General features: G+C 40.1%; 1 protein-coding gene across 3 annotated transcripts in view; it reads right to left on the bottom strand.

The window, feature by feature from the left end:
* Positions 1 to 1,126: 1,126 nt before the first annotated feature.
* bin3 (bridging integrator 3) overlaps positions 1,127 to 25,173 on the bottom strand; it is a 98,086-nt gene continuing 74,039 nt past the window's right edge. For all 3 annotated transcript variants that reach the window (XM_060931326.1, XM_060931325.1, XM_060931324.1), the window contains 3 exons: positions 20,134 to 20,275; positions 18,680 to 18,814; positions 1,127 to 2,495 (listed from right to left, as the gene is read on the bottom strand). In XM_060931326.1, the coding sequence (XP_060787309.1) occupies positions 2,349 to 2,495; positions 18,680 to 18,814; positions 20,134 to 20,275 (424 nt within the window). In that variant the 3' untranslated portion in view covers positions 1,127 to 2,348. The remainder of the gene's footprint in view (positions 2,496 to 18,679; positions 18,815 to 20,133; positions 20,276 to 25,173) is intronic.

Genomic DNA, 25,173 nt, shown 5'->3' on the forward strand with positions numbered 1-25,173 from the left:
AACATTTTAATAATAATAAGTTAACACTGGCATAATGCTTGAGTTTCACTTTAGAAAAAACATTTAAACTTCAAATGAGTTGAATGCGAGTCTTTGGTCAGATTTTTCCGCGAAAGAGCATTCACAAGCAATTATACAAATTATATATTTCAGGTTTTTACCAACAATTTATTGCACGACTTTGTCAAACAAATACAAAAGCGACCAAAACAAATACGAATTAAAAAGTACATGGGATTATAAACAAAGTAGTAAAAACTTTTGTATATTTTAAAAAAGAAAAAAAAAAAAAAAACCTACGACATCTTGTTTTAGCAAGTAAACAAAATTAAAGAGAGATGAATGCTGTAAGAGATGATCAGACATCAAGACAATCACATGTCAGAATCCAAATCCTCAAGATAAAGGCACGCATTTCAGAAGGAATTACACGGAACCCGGAGATGAAGAGCTGAATGAACACAACCAAATCAAAACGCTTCAAAAATACAACATTTGAAGACGCTACAGGTTAGAATTTTTAACCCAGATCATAATTTGCTCTTTGTATTAGAGAGACTTACGATATTCTCAGGTTAGGGTCAAGAAGACTTTATTTTAAGCTACTTGATGATATAATAAGACTGGACTCATTAATAAATTAAAAATGAGTGATTCCATGCTTATGGGTACTGAAATGGGGACATGAACTTATTCACCTAAAACCATTTCTTTTTTTACCATCAGGTCACAAAACATGTAATCTTTAATGAATGACATGTTAAAAGATAACTTTAATTTTCTGAGATGTAATAAAAATATTTATATGCGAAAGTCAAGCCTATGAGTTCCAAAATGATGTCTGTTACAAATTAATTACAATCTAGCTCTATACCATGTTAATCTTATTGAAAGAATGTGTATGTTTATTCTACTACACATGTTTATTAATTATATTTGCTAAAACATCACCTTCCTATGTTTCAAAAAGTAATTCTACATTGTTAAAATTGAGAATATATATGTCCACAACACTTCTGTTACGTTCTGACTTTGGCATATAAATATGTTTTTATTACATCTCAGAAAATTAAAGTTATCTTTTAACATATCATTCATTAAAGATTACATGTTTTGTGACCTGATGGTAAAAAAAGAAATGGTTTTAGGTGAATTTTTAAAAACAAGTTCATGTCCCCATTTCAGTACCCATAAGCGTGGAATCACTCAAATATAAATCACTCTTTTCATTGGTTAAGGTGTTGGGTTAAAAACCAGAAGACTCCAAGTTCGAATCATGGTTAAGTATGAAAAAAAAGAGACATCTTAAAAAATGCTAATTAGGTAGATTGGAATCGGTAGACAGACAGACCGACCAGAGAAAATACTTGGTAGGTGTAGACAGACAGGAAGTGATGGAAAATCCCTTTTAAGAGAATCTTAGATCATCCAAAAGTCTACCAAGGTTGGAAATTATGAACCATGTTGTTAATTTTAACCCAGGTCAAAAAAAAAAAAAAAGCCCACCTTGATTGAAACTTTTTGGCGTTTAACAAAGACGTAAAGTAACATTAGGACAGAAAATAGCTGTGGCTTCTTCATACAGTTGGTCCTGAATACAATCGTAAATCATCCAAAATACAGAACTGTATGGCCGTAGCCAAAAAAACCCCAAACAAACATCCCAGAGTACATGCTTTCCTCAAACCACTACACAAATACGAGCACAATTTTTTTTTAGGTCAGTAGAGGGCGCTACAGTACCAGGTAAGAGATTTTAACATGACACTCAAATTTAATTCACTTCAGACACCATTTAAATACTCGATCAACAACGAATAAATACTTCAAGTTCTTAGATATTGCTTTCTTCGAGATGTTTATGGTTTTCGCTCAGACAGGGCTGTAGAATTGCGGAGATGGAGCGAAGACCGAGACGGCAGAGTAAAAGCAGGTTTAAAAGCGACATGCGTGTGACCCCCACACCATGATTCCTAAAGAGAAGCCCGACTGAATTATTACCTTTCTCTACATTAAATACCGTTTACACATAAAGAACAAGTGATGCTCTACCCACCACTGAGATCCTTCACTTTTCAGACGTTTAGCTCTATAGTGTAGTGTATCCGCCTGAGGAAGCCTTCCTCTCGTCTTAGCATGAAACAAACTGGAAATCGAACCATAACCCAGATCACAAAGAGAGACTGATGAATAGCAAGCTTCTGAATGGAGGTTGAGTTACATTCCCTGTACATCTTTACTACATCGTTCACGGCCGTTATTCCATACCGCAGCCGCCTGACCGTCGAGAAACAATTGGATGGAACGAATAAAGAGTAAAACCTGGCAAAGAGAGACCTGCTTTTTCTTCAGTCATCTGCTACAATAGACAGAGCACGCAGGTCATTGAGCTTGGCCTCGTTCTGCTGTTCTCGCTCTTGGTCCGTAAGGCCACCTTGATCAATTTGGTCCGTCAGGTCGCTGAAGATCTTATGCATCTCCGTGAAGTACACCACCTGAAACAAACAAGATATATATGAGAGGGAAAGAAAAAAACCTTCATTTTTTACTTACAAGCACTTATATGAATAGTTTGAGATCTTCAAAACTGACAGAAGCAGCACATATTTTATACACACACACACGTCCAGATTTCATTTTCTCTCACACACAGTGAGAAAAGTTAAGAGTTTTTCAGCATCCTGCTCTTCCTGTGAGTCAGGGGTCCTGCCTGAGACGCTGAGAGAATTAATAGCCATTAATCACATTACGAGACACCACGAGGAGTAGGCTGCTGACAAACCTACTGGGAAACACAGTCATTCCACTGTAAACCCACACACCCACACGCGCACACAGAGAGAGAGAGAGAGAGAGAGAGAGAGAGAGCGAGCCAGCCGCCCTGTCCGGTGCAGGTCCTAAAACATGTCCTCATGCTAATACAAACCAAGTTCAGGATCTAAAAATAAATTTATTACACTTAAAAAAAAAAAAAAAAAGTTTTTAAACCATAATCTAACGTATGGTTCATTCAGATTATATCCAGGTGTCCGAGAAGCCAGGAATCAATAAAATAAAACTACACGTTTAATTTTGTATTGATCATTTACACAACCTAAGCTCGATAGGCATTTTCTCAACTACTGCATATTCTGTATTCTTCTATCCACCTTCACTGGATATGAGCAATCGCGCACTGATTGGCTACTCTACTATTAGGACAGCAGCTCATATACCGTGAATAGGGAAAAAGAAAATGGCGGAGCATGTTGCTGAACCAACAGAGGACGAAATAAAAACTCCTCGAAAACAAAACCCCCCAAAAATACAAAGGCAACAAAATATAGAATAAAAAGTATTTCATAGTAAGAACATATCTTATTTCTCAAGAATAATAATTATTGCATTTTTCACAAATTGCTCCTGTCATTTTGCCAGTTTGTTCACATTCTTTATCTTTAAACATTTAAAATTTGTTGAAAAAATTTTTTTTAAGACTGGTTCAAAAGCTCAAAGAAGTTTGAAAATTACAGAACTGAAATGTCCAAGGAAGAATTAAATAAACGTCTAAAGCTGTTCTATCCCTCGGCATAACAGCAAGACGGCACTTTCTACTAAATAAATAAATAAATAAATAAATAAATATCCCTCTCAATTCGTGCAGCCATCGATAGTTTTTTTTTTTTTTTTAAAAGAGTCTGCCTAAGCGGAAATTGTCAGATGTTTTTTATAAAAGTTTTTAATTTATCGAATTTGCAAAAAATAAAAATGCTCTGTTCCTCAAAATCCAGTGAATGTGGATAGAATAAAACAGTTATTCCACTCAATCTCGTCATACATGGCTTATAGCTGACTTGGTGCTACGTGCTTCGTTGGCTATCAGCTCATGTACGACTCGATTTCGTGGAATAACTGTTCATTATATCGGACACATTTGCTTATTTAAGCATTCTATCCGTGCTTGTGGACTTTTCCCCCCAGACACCCTGTATAAAGATATTACATTCACATTTAACTGATTTCTAGCTGTTCGTTTATTTGTGAAGTCAATACACTAAACTCCACTGGTCAATTCAAACCAAACAAACTTCTTCAATCCTCTACCTCAATTCCGATAGTCTTCTTAGCCAGGACGACCACAAGGCCAAGCGTCCTCCCTTTCCCCCCCTCCCCTAATAAACTGCTTTTGATGCTCGAAGAAGTAGGCATCATTCATCCGGACTTGGAGTCGAGTGGTCTCTGTCACTGCTTATTATCCTGCGCTCTAATTAAGAGATCAATCCGAGTCAGTGCCATTCTGTGATTCTGAAAGAGACCGGTTCCTGCCCGGGGCTCATGGGAAACGGATACTGCTCTGTCCTGTTTATGTGTCTAACTGGCAGCTTTGCCACATCAAGCACTGCCTGACGATCCGTTTACATGCAGCACGTGGGAGCGGCGTGGAGACAGAGGGGCTCCCGTCACACACTCGGAGATGGCTGAAGAAGGATGGAGCCACTGGGTGTGGGGAAAACGGGCGCAGTCCTACGCGTACATCCGCTTGTGTCCGTCTACGCCTAGACCGATTGCTTAAAACCAAAATTGCCAGTGCACGGTAATAGATTCCGCAAATGACTTTTTTTTTTGTAAACGGATGAATGAGCGACAGGTTAGTGGGACAGTCAACTCTCAGACATTTAAACTGTCGTGGTCAACAGCAGCTATCATTTCCTGGAGATGGTTTCTAGTTGTAATCACGCATTGCTGAAACAATGCCACATCCTCTCCGAGTTTACTAACAGTGTCGGAAACCTCACTGTCCAAGGGATCATGAAAAAACTCCAAGAGAGTGGTACTGAGGACACTCGAGGGCTTTTCGAGAAAAAAAAAAAAAACCCAAACCAACAATTCTTGACTAGGATTAATTCGTAGAGTTGTATAAAACTAAGGAATGCGCCACATTTTCAAGCTCATCTGTAGGCTCTGTCTCACTTACTACACACACACGAACAGAATAAAGAACAAAACTCTTCCCTCTGAAATTAAAGACAGCTGTTACATTTGGTCAACAGACAAACAACTTAAATATGTGGCTATACAACACAAATATAAACTTACAACCTTTACACTCTGAATAAATATTTTTGGATGAGTCAAACAAGAGAAAGTTCTCAACGCTGGAGCAACGCAATAAGGCATTGTGTGTGTTCCAGAAGGTTTTGTGCCATCGTGGTCGTTTCAGATGTATATGATTCGAGGAAACAAAGCGATTAACCAGGAAACTTTGAAATTACGGAGTTATGAAATTACATTATACACTAATACAAGACGTTCCCAACGAAAAAAAAAAATTAAGCGGACTTTCGCTTAAAAAAAAAAAGTTGTAACATCAGTCCATTGGGCCATTTCCCTGGGCGTGGCCATACTAGATTAGCCAGATACATTGGATGTATTAGGAGACGAAAACGAGGGCGGCGCTGCGTGACGTAGGATTCTACACGTCTTCATTCCGTCCTGGATCTAAGATGTTTGTCCGAGTGGCTTTATCAAGTAAAGCGAGAAAACTTTACTCCTGGAAAAAGCAGCAAATTGTGCAATGAGCATTTTACAGAAGATTGTTTTGTGGACCGAGACATGAGGCAGAAACGACAACTGAAGCCAGACGTCATCCTGACTTTGTTTCACCACGTCACACATCACACGGATAGAAGAAAAGCATGTAATTTAAAATTAAATAAATAAATAAATAAACCGGCAAACCAGCCGCTGCTTTATATTTATTCCTTTTCTAATACTGCATTGCTGTAATTTTTGTGGAGAAATTGACCGAGAAGTCACGCTAAACCATATATATAGTATAGCGTGCACTTGTACATCTCCGCTGCGCTCGCAGGGAAAAAAAACCCCACACAGTCTCGTCTATTTTATCATTAAGAACAAATTCAACATGCAGCTTTAAGGCGATCTACAAAAATGTATCTCAAACATTTACTGACTACCAAAGTTTCCTTCTCGAAATACTTATAATGGCGTATAATAGGAGAAAAAAAGTTAAACTTCAAACACGAGACTAGATAATACTCGATGTAATTTCATCGCTGGCTCATTTCCAACATCTTAATAACGATCCAACGTAGAAGTAACGGAAACAATGGTGCAAACATTAGACTCAAAGCTCCAAAATGTCAAGTGTGTGTCAAGTTATCGTAGAGATGCAGCTTGACTAATCGGCAATCTAAATGACGACATGACAGCATTGATGCCGATTTAGCATGAAAAAGTTGAAGCTTTGGAAGCTGATCCGTTTGAGCAGAACACGCAGAGAGAACTGGACAGACTAAAGCATTAAAGCGCTGCTGCACTGCTCTCTTTAGGTTGTGGGTCGTGCAGGAAACAGACATGCAACATGCAAGTCTTTCAGGGAGGATTATTCTTTGCAAGTGAAAAAGGTTTGTTCTTTTTCGTAGTAAATCTCACAAAAAGCGATGAATGTGGTGATGTACAGAGATTAGGCTGAAAAACACGTATATTTAAACATATGTGAATGATTTAGGAGCTCAAGAACACCGTCCTTAATGACAATCATTCTTAAGAGATGAGTGTGCACGATCTCCTCTCCCGAGTGAGACGTGGTGGACGATCTACAGTGGTGCTTGAAAGTTTGTGAACCCTTTAGAATTTCCTATATTTCTGCATAAATATGACCTAAAACATCATCAGATTTTCACACAAGTCCTAAAAGTAGATAAAGAGAACCCAGTTAAACAAATGAGACAAAAATATTATACTTGGTCATTTATTTATTGAGGAAAATGATCCAATATTACATATCTGTGAGTGGCAAAAGTATGTGAACCTTTGCTTTCAGTATCTGGTGTGACCCCCTTGTGCAGCAATAACTGCAACTAAACGTTTGCGGTAACTGTTGATCAGTCCTACACACCGGCTTGGAGGAATTTTAGCCCGTTCCTCCGTACAGAACAGCTTCAACTCTGGGATGTTGGTGGGTTTCCTCACATGAACTGCTCGCTTCAGGTCCTTCCACAACATTTCGATTGGATTAAGGTCAGGACTTTGACTTGGCCATTCCAAAACATTAACTTTATTCTTCTTTAACCATTCTTTGGTAGAACGACTTGTGTGCTTAGGGTCGTTGTCTTGCTGCATGACCCACCTTCTCTTGAGATTCAGTTCATGGACAGATGTCCTGACATTTTCCTTTAGAATTCGCTGGTATAATTCAGAATTCATTGTTCCATCGATGATGGCAAGCCGTCCTGGTCCAGATGCAGCAAAACAGGCTGCATGATACTACCGCCACCATGTTTCACAGATGGGATAAGGTTCTTATGCTGGAATGCAGTGCTTTCCTTTCTCCAAACATAACGCTTCTCATTGAAACCAAAAAGTTCTATTTTGGTCTCATCCATCCACAAAACATTTTTCCGATAGCCTCCTGGCTTGTCCACGTGATCTTTAGCAAACTGCAGACGAGCAGCAATGTTCTTTTTGGAGAGCAGTGGCTTTCTCCTTGCAACCCTGCTATGCACACCATTGTTCAGTGTTCTCCTGATGGTGGACTCATGAACATTAACATTAGCCAATGTGAGAGAGGCCTTCAGTTGCTTAGAAGTTACCCTGGGGTCCTTTGTGACCTCGCCGACTATTGCACGCCTCGCTCTTGGAGTGATCTTTGTTGGTCGACCACTCCTGGGGAGGGTAACAATGGTCTTGAATTTCCTCCATTTGTACACAATCTGTCTGACTGTGGATTGCTGGAGTCCAAACTCTTTAGAGATGGTTTTGTAACCTTTTCCAGCCTGATGAGCCTCAACAACGCTTTTTCTGAGGTCCTCAGAAATCTCCTTTGTTCGTGCCATGATACACTTCCACAAACATGTGTTGTGAAGATCAGACTTTGATAGATCCCTGTTCTTTAAATAAAACAGGGTGCCCACTCACACCTGATTGTCATCCCATTGATAGAAAACACCTGACTCTAATTTCACCTTCAAATTAACTGCTAATCCTAAAGGTGCACACACTTTTGCCACTCACAGATATGTAATATTAGATCATTTTCCTCAATAAATGATTTTTAATTTCCCTGAGGGAACCCTCCCAATGGGATCAATAAAGTTCTATCTAATCCAAGTATAATATTTTTGTCTCATTTGTTTAACTGGGTTCTCTTTATCTACTTTTAGGACTTGTGTGAAAATCTGATCATGTTTTCGGTCACATTTATGCAGAAATAACGAAAATTCTAAAAGGTTCACAAACTTTCAAGCACCACTGTAACCTCTGTGCACATGGATGAGGCCTCATAACAACTCTCTAATTTTGACAGAGGTCCTAAACACCACCTAAACATGCATGACATGATGGGAAGAGAGTGTGTGTGTGTGTGTATATATTTGTTCCGGAACAGTGTGTGATGTGGTGGAGCTCTGAAATGAAATGGTTGAGTTTTGCGTCTATCTGATCAGAGCTGATCTCTGAACTGTGTGTGTATGATTCAGCAGGATGAAGGGACTCTCAGTTCCAGCAGATCTATGAGTCAGTGTGTTTAAGATATGTCCATTGTGGACTGCAGGCGCGCGCGCGCACACACTAATCTCTGACTAGAAGAGTCTCCTAGTTGAGAAATCAGGCTTGATAGCTGTTGTACATCTCAGTAAGTCTAAATACAGCATGTGTGATAGCGAGTCTCTGCGGTCCACCTACACACTGCCTCTTTAACGCAGCGATTCTCCTCTCTCTAACCGATGTACTATTCATACCTCTCAGAGCTTAAGCACCACATTTCATGTGTGTGTGGCTATTCATTGCCACCACCAATATAGCTAGTTGACTGGTTAAGGGTCAGCATCGCCCCTTCAGTAAGCAGATAATACCATGGTTTGCCCTGCAGCTCAGGCCCCATTTCAGCATTATTCATTTAAAACAAATTTAAAATTCTCTCCTCGTGAGCCAAACTGACATATCAAACCTGGTCCTACAAGCAGCAGCTTCTCCACTGATACTGATGTACGCCATTCGCTTAAAGCCTCTCTCTCTCTCCCTCCTACTCTTTCCCTGCTCTGACAGGAAGGAGGCTCTGCCAATCATTCTGAATGCACACAGTGATTCATGCTAAGGCTCCTCGCTAATCAGCTAATAAGATTACACAAGCGGGGGACGCAACAGGAATGACTCTAATCCACGCTAATACAGGAGAATCGCCAAACGAGCACTTGATCTCACTGATCTCTCTCAGCCTTGCTGGAGTAAAGGCAGCATGGAAAGAAGAACAAGCTTGGCTGCATCACAGGACTCTCAGACCGAGACCTCGACTAACCCCACCACTTAGTCTGGCCCCACCACCACATCTAAAGGTGAACACACACTAATTTTAGCCCAGATTTCCTTCTCACAGACTAATTCTGGGGATCTGCAACGCTATCATTGACTGATATGCCTGGCAGATCACTGAAGCAAGTTCCATCGCCAATCTGTATTTGTGTTGGAGGTCAAGGGCAGAATGCAAGCGCACAACACTTCTATAAGAAATTATTTGGCATGTAATTACCCAAATGATTATTAAGAATAGCAGCAACAAAGACAAAACGGCATAATTCCCGGTGGCACACCTATAAAAAATTTAAAACGGCTACATCTCTTTGTGGAACAGACAATCCTCGCTGCCCGCATTTCCACAATTTATCTTCTGATCCTCTACATTTTTCCTCTTACTTCACATTTTTTTTTGTTTCCGTACAAAGTAGCGTGGACAGACGTAATAGAGGCTCTTGCGTTTACTTTTGTGAGAAAGTGGGATTTGAGGATCAGGCATGCTTCACCTGGGATTCTCCAGAGCATGAACCTCAACTGCAATCACCTGGTGTAGTGTTTGTGATAAAAGTCACGCAGTGATTCTGAAATTTTCAAAGTCCTGCAGTCTTTAATTGGTATAACCCCACACCAGACTCCATCTCTACTAACCCCACCTTGACTAACCCTTACCACTCAGTCTGTCCCACCACCTTGACCCTCACCTAAACCCACTGCCTTGTCTGACCTCACACACCATCTGGACCAACCCCAGAACCTTGTCTGACCTCACCACACCAACTTGATTAACCCCAAAATATTGCCTGACCTCACACCATCTGGACCAACCTCAAAACCTTGTCTGATTTCACAACCTAATCCCAACACCTCGTCTGACCTCACCACACCAGCTTAACTAACCCCAAAACATCGTCTGACCTCACACCACCACCTCAACTAAATCCACTGCCTTTTCCAACCTCACCACACCAGCTTGACTAACCTCAAAAAAAGATTGTCCGACCTCACATCACTAACCACACCATCCCGACTAATCCCAACACCTCGTCTGACCTCACCACACCAGCCTGACTAACCTCAAAACATTGTCTAAGCTCACACCACCAGCTCAACTAAACCCACTGCCTTGTCTGACATCACCACATCTTGACCAACCCCAACACCATGACTGACTTCACATCACTGACTAGCCAAACCATCCCAACTAATTCCAACACCTCGTCTGACCTCACCACACCAGCTTAACTAACCCCAAAACATTGTCTGACCTCACAGCACCACCTTTTCTAACCACCACACCAGCTTGACTAACTTCAAGATTGTCTGACTTCACATCACTGATTAACCACACCACCCGACTAATCCCAACACCTCGCCTGACCTCAGCACACCAGCTTGACTAACCCCAAAACATCTGACCTTACGCCACCACCTCAACTAAATCTACCACCTTTTCCGACCTCACCACATCAGCTTGACTAACCCCAAAACATTGTCTGAACTCACGCCACCAGCTTGACCAAAACCCACCACCTTGTCCGAAAACTTCACGTCACCATCGACTAACCACACCATCCAGACTAATCCCAACACCTCGTCTGACCTCATCACACCAACTTAAATAAACTCACCACCGTGTCTGACCCCACCATCTCGATTAACCCCAACACCTGATCTTGACCAAACCTACCACCTAGTCTAATCCCACCCCACCTTTTTTAATTCCACTACCTCGACTAACCCCACCACTTATTATTTTTGCTAGTTTTTGATTTAAAAGGTGCTAGCAATGTGAGGGGTTAAAGAAGGGGGGGGGGGAGCGGGAGGGAAAAAAAAGAAAAAAAAGTGCGAGTTAACCTTCAGCACACACTACAACAGCTGTTCCCACTGCCCCTGTATCTAAACCCTGTGCTTTTATAAAGCCTCAGGAACATTATGTCTACTGCCAACCCAAAGATAAACACATACACACGCTAACAATCACAAGGTTACAATTGTGTAAGCCACATGATGTGTCCGTCCACTTACAGCTCATCATCAGTGCGTGGGGCAGCAAGTCAGTGGTAAAAACAAAACACAGTGTGTGCGCGTGTGTCACATACAGAAAGAAGCAAATAATTATGAACTTCCTGAAGTGACAGCCTGAGCTGAAGCAGGATTGTGGGGGTTAATCACATTATAGACAGGAGGAGGGTGGAGAACATGTATATACACACACATGGTATGTGTGCGCATGTGTGTGTAAAGACAAAAAAATAATAATAAAAATAAGCAGTGTGTGTGTTTGACCATTTCTACGAGGTGGTCAAGGTTAATCATATTAGATCTGGGTGGAGAGAGCAGTACAGGGGATTACAGCCTTGTGTGTGTGTGTGTGTGTGTGTGTGTAAAAGGAAAAAAAGGGACAGAAATCAAGAGCGTCTCATCTTCCCCAACAAGCAGGATGAGCCATTTAAACATCACAGCCACGTTTTGACGATCCACAACACACGTTTATAAAGACGACCATCAGGAGAAATTAATTACTTCATTACTTTACAGCCACATAAAGTGGAACAGGCAGCTGATTTTGTCAGAAAGAAAACAGGAAAATAAATAAATAAAATCAAGATGACAGCGATACAGTTAAGTAATTAACTCCAGCTAAGAATCCTATTTATTCCTAATTAAACATGTCGCTAATTTTACAGCTTGTGATGCTAAGTGGCGAGCAAATAACATTTCACTTTAAAAGTAATACAGAACTTGTTTTGTAGGCCATTTTTATATAAAATGTTCAGTAACCTTTCCCAGAGAGAGAGAGAGAGAGAGAGAGAGAGAGAGAGAGACCACCCCACGGATAAAGATGCTATGAAACTGTAGACGCCCACAAGCCCGTGTACCCGGACCCATTTCCCCAATAAACCAGCACTAAAATGCTAATTTGCATACCAGATCATAATTGGCTCTTATATTTATGATGTAATAACACTTACCTGTTGTATTTAAATATTAAATGAGATTTTTTTTTCCCATACATTTCTTAAGAAAAACTGGTGACTTTGGTTTTCACATCGCTTTCCACATCGCTTTCAAAAGAAAGTGTTTATTAATGAAATAACTATTAAAAATTAAAGGTTTAAAAGTTGCAGCTTGTGATAGAAATTAAATAACATTCAATATGAAATTAACTTTTTCTTGGTAGCCCCAAGGTCTTCAAGACCTTTTATTACAATTCTCTTATTTCAGTGGGTTTTTTTTTTTGGTATTATATATTTGCAGCGGGGTAAACTATCAGAAACATTTGATTTTACTGGCGTGTGAAATTTTAGATCACCCCAATTATGTTCAGATAACGAGCTAAATGTAAAGGTCGGATATATGATCACAATTGGAAAGACTAACCCCCTACATTACTGGAGCCTTGATACACGTCCAGATATTAATCAAACTTACCTACATTTCAGAACTTGGTTTGGGGACGAAACCCATTTTAACATGACCTACCATTTAAACACTGAGGAAAGCACAGTTTGCATGTACAACGCTTGGTATGGAACGTACAGTAGTCAGGAATAGCGGCTGTGTTTATTGCGGTTACTATAAACATGACATATATTACATCATGTGTGAAGGTATGAAGTTTATCTTCATGTGGTGAACATCACTCAGTCGTGAAATATTTTTCAACACAAGAAGATAAACTTCATATATTTGCACCACTGTGTAAGATCCTTTTTATTATACGGACACATCCACCAAAACCCCCCCAGCCCAAGTTAATCAGAAGAATTTTACTTTTGAACCGGTTCGTCATTTTGATAATGTGCGTCTAGTCAGCGGGAAAACACTAGGAGTGACATCATCGGAGTGAAATCAGGAATTGTTATCCATACACGACACTTTCCCCATGGAATAAAAACATTTTATTCTCTTCTAGCGGGTTTACTGATGGCACGCAATACTGTTATCATTATCACTCATCATCCATGTATGAGCCATTCCACCGAATCGGTGCCATTTCCATCCCTAGAAAATTATATGTATAAATGCACATAAAAATGTACTTTAAAATACATTTCCTTATTACACAGAATGTCCTGCACATTGATCTAATTTCAAATTTAAGATATATAATTGTAAGGATTAATAAAAACTACCTAAAACACTGAAAAATAGCATGTGTTACCTGTCCCCGCACTCTAACTTTATACTTAACTGTGAAATATTATGATTAAAATCCTTCAGAAACAGTATTTCTTTTGCACTGTTGTGTGACTCCATATCCTATCCATGGTTTAAATATATTTTTTTCATAAGAAATCCACAATATCTTCGTTAAAATACACATTTTAGTCGTATCCCTGGGTTTTCACTCAGTCCTGTTACCCAAACACATTACCCCATCTGACAAATTTGGAACATTCCATTAATCACATGCTCAACAGGAAGTTACATCAGTTGCGTCTTCTGAAGGCCATGGGAAGACCAAAAGTTAGTTCTCTCATTTACTTTTCTGTATATTTGATGATTTTTTTAACTTTGACTGATAAGGTCAATGTCAACATACTGTCCTGTTACTTAAATTATTTTAAAAATACAGATTTTTGTTAAATCACTAGAATGTGCTAAGTGTGGTCATGCTATTAGCGATGACGCCATGTGGCTTAATTCCATGTATTAGCTAATCCTAGGCTAAAAACTCAGTCCTGTTACTTTCAGAGTTTCGGTAACAGGACTGAAAAAAATGCAGCCATCTTTGACTTCCAAACCTTGTAATATAGCCTGAGGTTGACCAATACACATTTTGAAGAGTTAAATGTGTGTGTTATTATAAATCAGTGTTGAAAAGATATAACAAATTAAGTTTAATTTGGGAGTGGTACAACAAGCAAATGGCACCCATTCGGTGGAATGTCCCGTATACGCCACTCTCCCCAATGGAGAAGGAGTGTGCAATATTGTTATAATATTGCATGTTGTCAAGACAACACATCACACGTCTGAGCTCATGCAAATATCCAATGACAAAACTTCCCGCTGAGCATACACAATCATTTCTTTGTTGGCCAGGAAAAAAGATACAGAGAGAGAGAGAGAGAGAGAGAGAGAGAGAGGACGCGACTAATCCAGTGCTAGGTTTAAGCACTAAATAAATAAACTGAAAACACGCTGAACACCCAAAAGGCTACCAAAACTTCATTAGATATTCTTCATGCATATTTACAAGAGAAAAACAGACCAACGGACATCGAAAAACTGGAAGAGAGAAACAGAGTTTTAAAACTTCCATGCTAGTGAGTGACTGTGACAGCTTATAAACAAACATGGCCGTGAGGTTTGCTTCATTAAAAGCAGAAGATTTTGAGAGAATTTTGGCTGCCAGGTCAAACTGTCGATATTAAAAGTAACTATAATTAAAAAAAAAAAAAAAGATTATTAGCACCAAGTCACAGGTAACCTAGCGTTGGCCTTCGAGAATAGTGATATGAAGGGAGGATGCATGTATAATAATAATAATGCTTTTTTCATGGCATATCAGATATATTCCATTCAGCTACTCATCTTCGACTCGTTCAATATCATGCTAGCTGAATGGAATATATCTAATACGCCACTCAACCCCAGCCAATATTATTTAAATGTGTGACTCAGATCCGCGATGTATTTCGTATGAAAAATTCAAGTTTTTCAACACGAGAAGTTAAACTTCATATCCTCAAGCCAACATGTGATTTTCTTATTATATAGGACGCATTCACAAACAAAAAGTACGTAAATTTATCAAAATAATTAATTCATTGATCTCCTCAAGAGAGAAGACATCATTAAATGTGTTACTCAATGTCCCGGATGTAGCTTGCATGAAAAATACGAGTGGTGTATTTCCCAGTAAACACTCGTGTCTATATAATAAATAGCAGTATCATGACTAAATGTGTGGCAGACTGACGGAAGCCACTCACATGGTCAAACGTGGACACAATACAAGCATGATTCTGAGAGCTACAGATTTTCCTGAAATGAAATACGTTCTCCACAAATTGTGAAACGGGAGAAAATTCCATTTAAACGTTTCACTCTGACTGGGACGAAGGAGCATCATGGACATTTTGACAGATGGTGTATGATCCACTCCAATATGTAGCTATCCAACAACTTGATCAAGGCGTGACATTCGATGTGTGTGGAAATCATACCAAGCCATCAAAAACTTTCCTTGCCGTTTTTGAAATAGGATACGTCGATGTGACTTGGGGGACATACTGGGCCTTTCTGTTCCCTTCCCAGTCTGTAATAGCCATAGAAACAAAATGGGCAAAGAGAAAAGCCCAGTTACAAAAGTGTGTGCTTCGTATAAAGAATTTTTTTTTTTTAAAAAGAGCACCACCCCTCATTAACATACGACTGCCCAAAGCAATCTAAATCAAGATGGGAGTTGTGCACCAGTCCACAAAATGTAATTAAAACATTAAAAATTAGCCGGTCACCTAAGATTAACATACTTTTCATGATGCTAAATTTCACTAAAACATGTAATCTGACGTACCTAGTTTGTCAGTTGAGATGATGTAGCCTGAGAACAGTACGAGAGTAATAGACAACTCCCTGTTGTGTGATTTTGATGAAATTTGTTAGCCACCATGCACTGATGTGAGCTCCCATAAGCAACACCACCATCGAGGGTTCTTTTTTCACCACGTCAGACAGGTAGCTGCTGCTAGCTTGGGTTAGCTGGGCAAGGTAGCCACACAATCTACATCAATATTATATTTGTACAACCCCGATTCCAAAAAAGTTGGGACAAAGTACAAATTGTAAATAAAAACGGAATGCAATAATTTACAAATCTCAAAAACTGATATTGTATTCACAATAGAACATAGACAACATATCAAATGTCGAAAGTGAGGCATTTTGAAATTTCATGCCAAATATCGGCTCATTTGAAATTTCATGACAGCAACACATCTCAAAGTTGGGACAGGGGCAATAAGAGGCTGGAAAAGTTAAAGGTACAAAAAAGGAACAGCTGGAGGACCAAATTGCAACTCATTAGGTCAATTGGCAATAGGTCATTAACATGACTGGGTATAAAAAGAGCATCTTGGAGTGGCAGCGGCTCTCAGAAGTAAAGATGGGAAGAGGATCACCAATCCCCCTAATTCTGTGCCGACAAATAGTGGAGCAATATCAGAAAGGAGTTCGACAGTGTAAAATTGCAAAGAGTTTGAACATATCATCATCTACAGTGCATAATATCATCAAAAGATTCAGAGAATCTGGAAGAATCTCTGTGCGTAAGGGTCAAGGACGGAAAACCATACTGGGTGCCCGTGATCTTCGGGCCCTTAGACGGCACTGCATCACATACAGGCATGCTTCTGTATTGGAAATCACAAAATGGGCTCAGGAATATTTCCAGAGAACATTATCTGTGAACACAATTCACCGTGCCATCCGCCGTTGCCAGCTAAAACTCTATAGTTCAAAGAAGAAGCCGTATCTAAACAGGATCCAGAAGCGCAGACGTCTTCTCTGGGCCAAGGCTCATTTAAAATGGACTGTGGCAAAGTGGAAAACTGTTCTGTGGTCAGACGAATCAAAATTTGAAGCTCTTTATGGAAATCAGGGACGCTGTGCCATTCGGACTAAAGAGGAGAAGGACAACCCGAGGCGTTATCGGCGCTCAGTTCAGAAGCCTGCATCTCTGATGGTATGGGGTTGCATTAGTGCGTGTGGCATGGGCAGCTTACACATCTGGAAAGACCCCATCAATGCTGAAAGGTATATCCAGGTTCTAGAGCAACATATGCTCCCATCCAGACGACGTCTCTTTCAGGGAAGACCTTGCATTTTCCAACATGACAATGCCAAACCACATACTGCATCAATTACAGTATCATGGCTGCATAGAAGAAGGGTCCGGGTACTGAACTGGCCAGCCTGCAGTCCAGATCTTTCACCCATAGAAAACATTTGGCGCATCATAAAATGGAAGATACGACAAAAAAGACCTAAGACAGTTGAGCAACTAGAATCCTACATTAGACAAGAATGGGTTAACATTCCTATCCCTAAACTTGAGCAACTTGTCTCCTCAGTCCCCAGACGTTTACAGACTGTTGTAAAGAGAAAAGGGGATGTCTCACAGTGGTAAACATGGCCTTGTCCCAACTTTGAGATGTGTTGTTGTCATGAAATTTAAAATCACCTAATTTTTCTCTTTAAATGATACAGTTTCTCAGTTTAAACATTTGATATGTCATCTATGTTCTATTCTGAATAAAATATGGAATTTTGAAACTTCCACATCATTGCATTGCATTTTTATTTACAATTTGTACTTTGTTCAAACTTTTTTGGAATCGGGGTTGTATATAGTTTCAGGAATATTGGTTTCATACATACACAAGAATTTCAATAATCATCATAAAAACTACAACACAAGTAGCTATGGTGGCTAAACAATTCCTTAGGTGTGGATGACTGTTCTTGCTTAAAGATGTAAACCAATCAGGGTGAAGCAATTTACATATTTAACAAGATCAACTGTGAGCTACTGCTCACTTACGTATCCCCCTCCGCTCTCGCTTAGATCAGAATGCAAGCAATCGAAGGAATAGGAGACTTATTATTATGAATCAAGCAGGTGGGATTTGTAGTTGCTGAGAAAAATGTTACAAAAATTTTTTAAATCCATGCTATATGTTTCGTAAACAGGAAGTCGATATGCAACAGACCTGAAAACGGTATACACAGTATAGAAGCTGAAGTTTGGTACCAAGTGGCTATGATTCGTGGTTGCAGAGAAAAAGGGTGTTTCGGACGGACAGAGGTAAACCAGTATCCCCCCCAGAGCGGGGGTATTATTATTATAATAATAATAATAAAAAATAGGCACAGCTGCAAAATTAGCCTGTATTATCCTTTAGGGTTTTCATACCATGCTAAAACAGCATGACGGGGGGGGGAAAAGAAAAAACAGGAAAATAAAAAAGCACCTTGTAATTTAAAAGCATATGGCATGTTACGTTTAAGCACCATTACTGTACTGAGAGACTTATTTATTTTTTTTACCCATGGCTCTTTGCAGGAAGTTAAATAAAGGTAATTCCACATTTTTTTTTTTATTAAATATAATTTTTCACTGAAGCTGAATACTCAAAACGTGTTATAAGCAGAATTTTTTTTTTGGCCAAAACCAGATTGTGTGTCATGGTTGGTTGCGTGCCAGAATCCCCCACAGCAACAACCGAGAGTTTTTCCAAAATCGCCACACATCGGTAATGCAAAGTAACATAACCGACATTACCAACATGTACTGTACAGCAAAATCATATTAAAAGTGAAAACAAAGCTGAGATTAAATGGAGATGAGATGAGCCGATCTGCGTGTGAGGCTCACCTGGGCCCGGATAAGTGCCTCGAAGCTCGGCTGAAAGTAGTCGATGCGGCTGTTGTAAAATTTGGGCATCTCGTCCAACAGTTGCTTATTCTTGGCTTCGAAATCCTCCCTGATTGGCCTCAACTCTTCCCTTGCCTAAAAAGGGACAACACAAACACACACACACCCCTACTAAAGACAGGCAGGTTTTTGGGGGAATTCTGGAGTGGTTTGTAACAAGAACATTGCTGAACTGGATTCTGTGACACATAGTAGGAAGTGGAGGTGGTGAAAATAAGGGGAAGGAAAAAAAACCAAACGAGTGATGCAATGATGTAGTGGTGAAAGGAGAAATGGATAGTGTGAGAAAGAATGTGAGTTTTTTTCTTTATGGTGTATGAGAAAACGTTACTGAAAGCGAGCAGCACGAGCACACACACACGGTATTTAATCAGAAGCTTGTTTAGTGCTACTCTATGGCCCTGATGAAGCCTGGTTTCTCAGTGTGTGTAGGTGGTCAACTCGTATATATTTTCTGCACCTAAGCCTTTTGTGTGTCTGTGTGTTGACACTCTATTGAGTGTATACATATACATAGAGTGACCTTGCAGAACCCGACTCGGTGAGCAAACGCTCATTCGCTACTACGGTGTCTCCGAGTTAGCATTCACACACACATACACACACGCAACCTAATTATCTGGCTGTGTGCGTGCGCTGGAGCCTCTAAAGTGCAGCAGCGGAGTTGAGAAGCTGCTTCTCTTGCGTGGGTGCTCGAATGCATGTGCTCTATTTCTGTAAAGGCTCCAGTCAGCACTTGTTACGCTGTGCTCCCGAAAACACCGGCAGCACACCAGAGCACAGTACAGAGACTGAGATCGGCCTTTAGAGCCACGGTAGGGCACCACACCGATCGCATCCTCCTCTATAGGTGATCTAGATAGATAGAGCTGGATCAGAACAAGCTCTGTGAAGGAATGAGTGTGGACCAGCAGAGGAGATGAAATTTCTTTTGAAAAGGAAAGAGACGAGTTCTCAGGCTGAGATTGGATTCATGAGCATGACGACGGTGAAGGAATTTAAATGCAAAGATTGACAAATTCTAAGTGATTAGTTAATATAATCAGAGGGGAGAAAAAAGTAGTAGCTACTGTCGTAGCTAATTATTAATCAATGTGGTTGTTGAGGATACTGTATATTAGAAAGTTTTTCGGAATGCTCTCTCGGACTCTGGAATGATTCCGTGGTCCGACTTTTCTTCAATTCCCCACTCACAGTGTTTGTTCCTTTAGATCTGGTGCCTCATGCAGATATTACCGTTGCTAATACACCAAATGTGCTTTTAGTATGTAAATCGATCAATCAGCCGATTTCCACTCGGACTAGCGCTTTATGCAATTTGTGTTGAACTCGTTAGTTATCGGGAATATCGTAAACAGTTTGGAGTGCGTCGGTGAAGTTGAAGCTGGTTGTACCTGATGGAGTTTGACCATGATGGGTCCAGTCTTCTCCTTCTCCTCATATTTCTCCACTTTAGCCTGCAGCCTCTTATAATCCTGTAAGGCCTGCTCTCTCCGCTTCACCGCCATGTTCAGACTGGGGAACACACTGCTGTACCTGATGGGGACACAAAACGCACGGGGTCTCGTTCTCGTTATGCACTACTGCAAAGAACCAACACACTTCATTTCATTATTTTTATTTATATATATATATATATATATATATATATATATATATATATATATATATATATATATATATTAGTGCTGTCAAAAATGTTGCGTTAACTTGACTCAATTTTAACGGCGATAATTTTTTTATCGCAAGATTAACGCTCTGTGACATGATGTAGGTTTTTCATAAGCTTTTGAAACTGCCAGGAACTTGGAACAGAGACTTTGCTTAGAAAAACGATAGCCGCTAGCCACGCCCTGCACAGCCAGAGTCCTCTGCCTTCCTCCCTCAAAGAACCAGCGCGGGCAGGGCGCACTAGTAGAGATGGGATTTATGGCTCTTTGATGGGATCCCCATCTTTGTGATCCGTTCTTTGAAAAGAGCCGTTCAAAAGACTGGCTCATTTGGCTCTTTTTAAATATTTATTCAGTTTTAAGAAGACAGCGTCTAAAGAAGCCAGATCCTCTAAACTGTAAACTCAACGCTATCCCAGAAATCCTTCCTGTAATATGCAAATTTGGCCGCCTCTGATTGGACAGCGCGACGCATCAACAGGCAGAAAGTGTAAAAGTACAAAATGTGTTAAGTGAGCTGAAACAGTAAAGATCAGATTCAATGCAATATTTATCAACGAACAACTTAAACTTAATATAATAGTGTACTTTATATTATAATCAAGCATGTCAAGCCTACCGTCACTGTGTAACCTGTCTCTCTGATAGACTAACTCAAGCAGATCACTTCACTCATGGTTCTCTTGTTAGTCTCGGGACAAAGAGCCCCGGTGCTCAGCTTAGGTTTCAGTTTGCAGTGGCTGTGTCAAGACGTGTTATGCTTTGCAATAAGAAAAACATTGGTACAAAACAAGCCCGTTCACTTTTTTATGCTGGTAAGAGAATTACAATGGTTTTTCGTGTGACAAGAATGTGCGATTAAATTGCGATTAATCGCGAGTTAACTATGACAGTCGCGACATTAATCGCGATTAAATATTTTAATCGCTTGACAGCACTAATATATAATATATATATATATATATATATATATATATATATATATATATATATATATATATAAATAAAATTATTCCATGAAATAGAGTCGTACATGAGCTGATAGCTGACGAGGCGCGTAGCACCGAGTCGGCTATAAGCCGTGTACGACGAGATTGAGTGGAATAACTGTTTTATTCCATCCACATTCACTGGATTTTGAGAAACAGAGCCTTTTTATTTTTTGCAAATTCGATAAATTAATACAAAACTTGTCATAATTATTTCCGCTTTGGCGGACTTCTTAAAAACCTATCGATGGCTGCACAAATTGACTTGAGTGTTTTGTTTGGTTTTTTTTGTAGAAAGTGCCGTCTTGCTGTTGTGCTGAGGTATAGAATAGCTTTAGACGTTTATTTAATTCTTCCTTGGACATTTTAGTTCCATGATTTGCAAACTTCTTTGAGCTTTTGACCTAGTCTTCTCATCTCATCTCATTATCTGTAGCCGCTTTATCCTTCTACAGGGTCGCAGGCAAGCTGGAGCCTATCCCAGCTGACTACAGGCGAAAGGCGGGGTACACCCTGGACAAGTCGCCAGGTCATCACAGGGCTGACACATAGACACAGACAACCATTCACACTCACACCTACGCTCAATTTAGAGTCACCAGTTAACCTAACCTGCATGTCTTTGGACTGTGGGGGAAACCGGAGCACCCGGAGGAAACCCATGCAGACACGGGGAGAACATGCAAACTCCACACAGAAAGGCCCTCGCCGGCCACGGGGCTCGAACCCGGACCTTCTTGCTGTGAGGCGACAGCGCTAACCACTACACCACCGTGCTGCCCTGACCTAGTCTTTATTTATACAATTTTAAAAATAAAAATAAAATTTAAAAAGCCCACCCACACAACAAGTTTTGATACTTACAAGATGAAGAATGTAAACAAACCAGCTAAATTATACTAGAAATTTGTGGGGGGTGGGGAAAAAATGCTAGGATAATTATTGGGGAAAAAACAAACATTACCACCATGAAACACTTTCATTTCTTATTTTGTTGGCTTTTTGTTTCCAAGTAGTTTTTTTATTTCAGCCTCGGTTGGTTCAGTAACACGCTCTGCCGTTTTGTTTTTCTCTACTCACGGTATACGAGCTGATAGCCTAGTAATAGAATAGCTAGTCAGAGTGTGTGATCGCTCATATCCAGTGAATGTGGATGGATATATATATTTATACATCTCCACCCGAAAGTAACACTATTACAAAAACCTAGCTGACCCCTCAGTAAAAGCTTCCCAGCTTGTCTATTGATTTCCATCAAGCATGCATACTCCTTGCTCAAATTTCCAATGATTGTGTCAGAGATCGATTGTCTAATTGTCAAAAGTCAAGCTCTTACATACAGATGATCGTTCGACAAGAGTTTTGACCTTGATACTGTTTAGACATGGCTGACCTTATTTCAGCATTACTGCTTAATTAAAGCGCCGAGGAAGCCATGTGATTAATTGTTTCTTTTCCAAAAGAAAATGAGTGAAAATGCTGCTATCAGAATACTAAAAATAGGGGGGGGGGACTTCAGGCTGTAACTTAGCAACAGGAGCGGGTGGTTTGGTTCGAGGCCTGACTGTGCTCCTGCTTAGCACTGCCAAGAACCGTCAGCGATGCAGCACAAACACGTGAGATTCTTTCAGGCCAAAAACACAAACCGAACATCGAGAGAAAATAACATTTCTATTATTTGAGCAAAGTAAACAGAGAGGAATAACGTGAACGGAGAGCGAGGTTAGACAATTTATAACAACACTTGCTTGAATACGCAGGATAAAAGAATTAAGGGCCAAATGACCAAAATATATATACACACACATCAATTATGACAAACACTTAAGATTTACAGGAGTGGCCAACCAAAAGCATGTAACTAAAGAGTTAACTAAAACATCACTACTAATTTTTGTTTCTTTAAAGTTTTAACGTCATCCCGGTATTGCCTCAACTTAATAACCAGCTCCTGAAATGATAACATGACTATTTAAAAGATGATGTAATCCTCCTGACAATAATGGAGTAAAGGTAATTTGGCTGCTCAGCACTCAGACCAAACCAGTGGTGAATGAGCAACGATAGTGGAACGTGGACTTTTTTTTCTTTTTAAATGGATGAAGGGATAGCTTGAAGGTTTTAGTGGTTTCAACCACAAGCCCAAAGGTGGGATTATAATGTAAACAGAGCACATAGTTATGACATCAGAAAGAGTAAGTGCGCTCACCTAGAGGCAGAGATTAGATAGACCTGGCTTCACGACACTGGGTTTTGTTAAGACAAGTCCCAGATTGTTTCCCACAGGAACTAGAACAGGGAGCGGCACAATATTGTGCTGAACACGTCACCATCAACCCACACACTCCCTTCAATGCTACATCACCTTGGCCCATTTAACCAACTATTTAGCTTTTTGGTTTTTCCCCCCTTTTTTTTTGGGGGGGGGGGGGGTGCTAACAGTATCCGTCTCTCTCTCTCTCGGTGTTAGTCTAACCATAATGAATATATGACCTACAGTACTGCGAGATGAACAAATAAATATGGAGAATCATGTTGACAAATTAGACAAAAAGCGTTAAGCACAGCTCTTCATCATCATCAGTAGTAGTAATCAAATCAAGGTCTTTTTGTTTTGTTGTTTAAATAAAAAAATGTTTAAAGCCTCCACTGTATCACTTATGCCCTGATCTCAAAATAATCATCTGATTATTTTCTGGCAAATTAAAAACACTGAAAAGTTTTAGCACTCAACTGTAGTTAAATTAAGCTCATTGGACTAAAACAAACAATTAAAAAAAAATGCTTTAATATATTGGGAATTTAATGCTTAAAATCAATGGCACACAATTACATCTCATCTCATCATCTCTAGCCGCTTTATCCTGTTCTACAGGGTCGCAGGCAAGCTGGAGCCTATCCCAGCTGACTACGGGCGAGAGGCGGGGTACACCCTGGACAAGTCGCCAGGTCATCACAGGGCTGACACATAGACACAGACAACCATTCACACTCACATTCACACCTACAGTCAATTTAGAGTCACCAGTTAACCTAACCTGCATGTCTTTGGACCGTGGGGGAAACCGGAGCACCCGGAGGAAACCCACGCGGACAACATGCAAACTCTGCACAGAAAGGCCCTCGCCGGCCACGGGGCTCGAACCCGGACCTTCTTGCTGTGAGGCGACAGTGCGAACCACTACATCACCGTGCCGCCCCACACAATTACATATACATTGAAAATACTGTTCCATAGATTTATCATCATTTTGCAGCAATTCTTCAAATTATTGCCTTCATAATACATTTCTGCAAATATCGTGTGCCTGTAAATCACTTGCACTAGTAGTATGCGTGGCTTATACACTCCAAAAAACATGATTTTCATCCTACCGAGTGAACATGACTTGCTGCATGTGCAGATCACTGAATGCCAGAAAATTACATAAGGATGTTAACATGGAGACACACAAACAAAATAGTCGCAGGCCAACATTTAAAAAGAAGTCCACACCAACACAGGTAAACTGGAAAACTTTTTTTTTTTTTCCCCCCATGCTTTAGTCCTTTTCCTCAAACGTTTCCCATTCACACTGAAATGCAAAAAAATAAAAAATAAATTTACAACGATGCTGCACATTATTAGTGCACGGAGATGCGCACTAAATGCCGCCTTGGGCTCAGAGTCGCACGTCTGCGGCGTTCTTGGTGAAGCGACTTTGTTTTGAAGTTCTAGGGTCCAGAAAGAGTTTGAGAGATTTTTCTTGTGCAATGTTTGGAGGATGCGATAAAT

The sequence above is a fragment of the Neoarius graeffei genome, chromosome 10 (assembly GCF_027579695.1).
Source record: "Neoarius graeffei isolate fNeoGra1 chromosome 10, fNeoGra1.pri, whole genome shotgun sequence".
NCBI classification, from domain to species: Eukaryota; Metazoa; Chordata; class Actinopteri; order Siluriformes; family Ariidae; genus Neoarius; species Neoarius graeffei.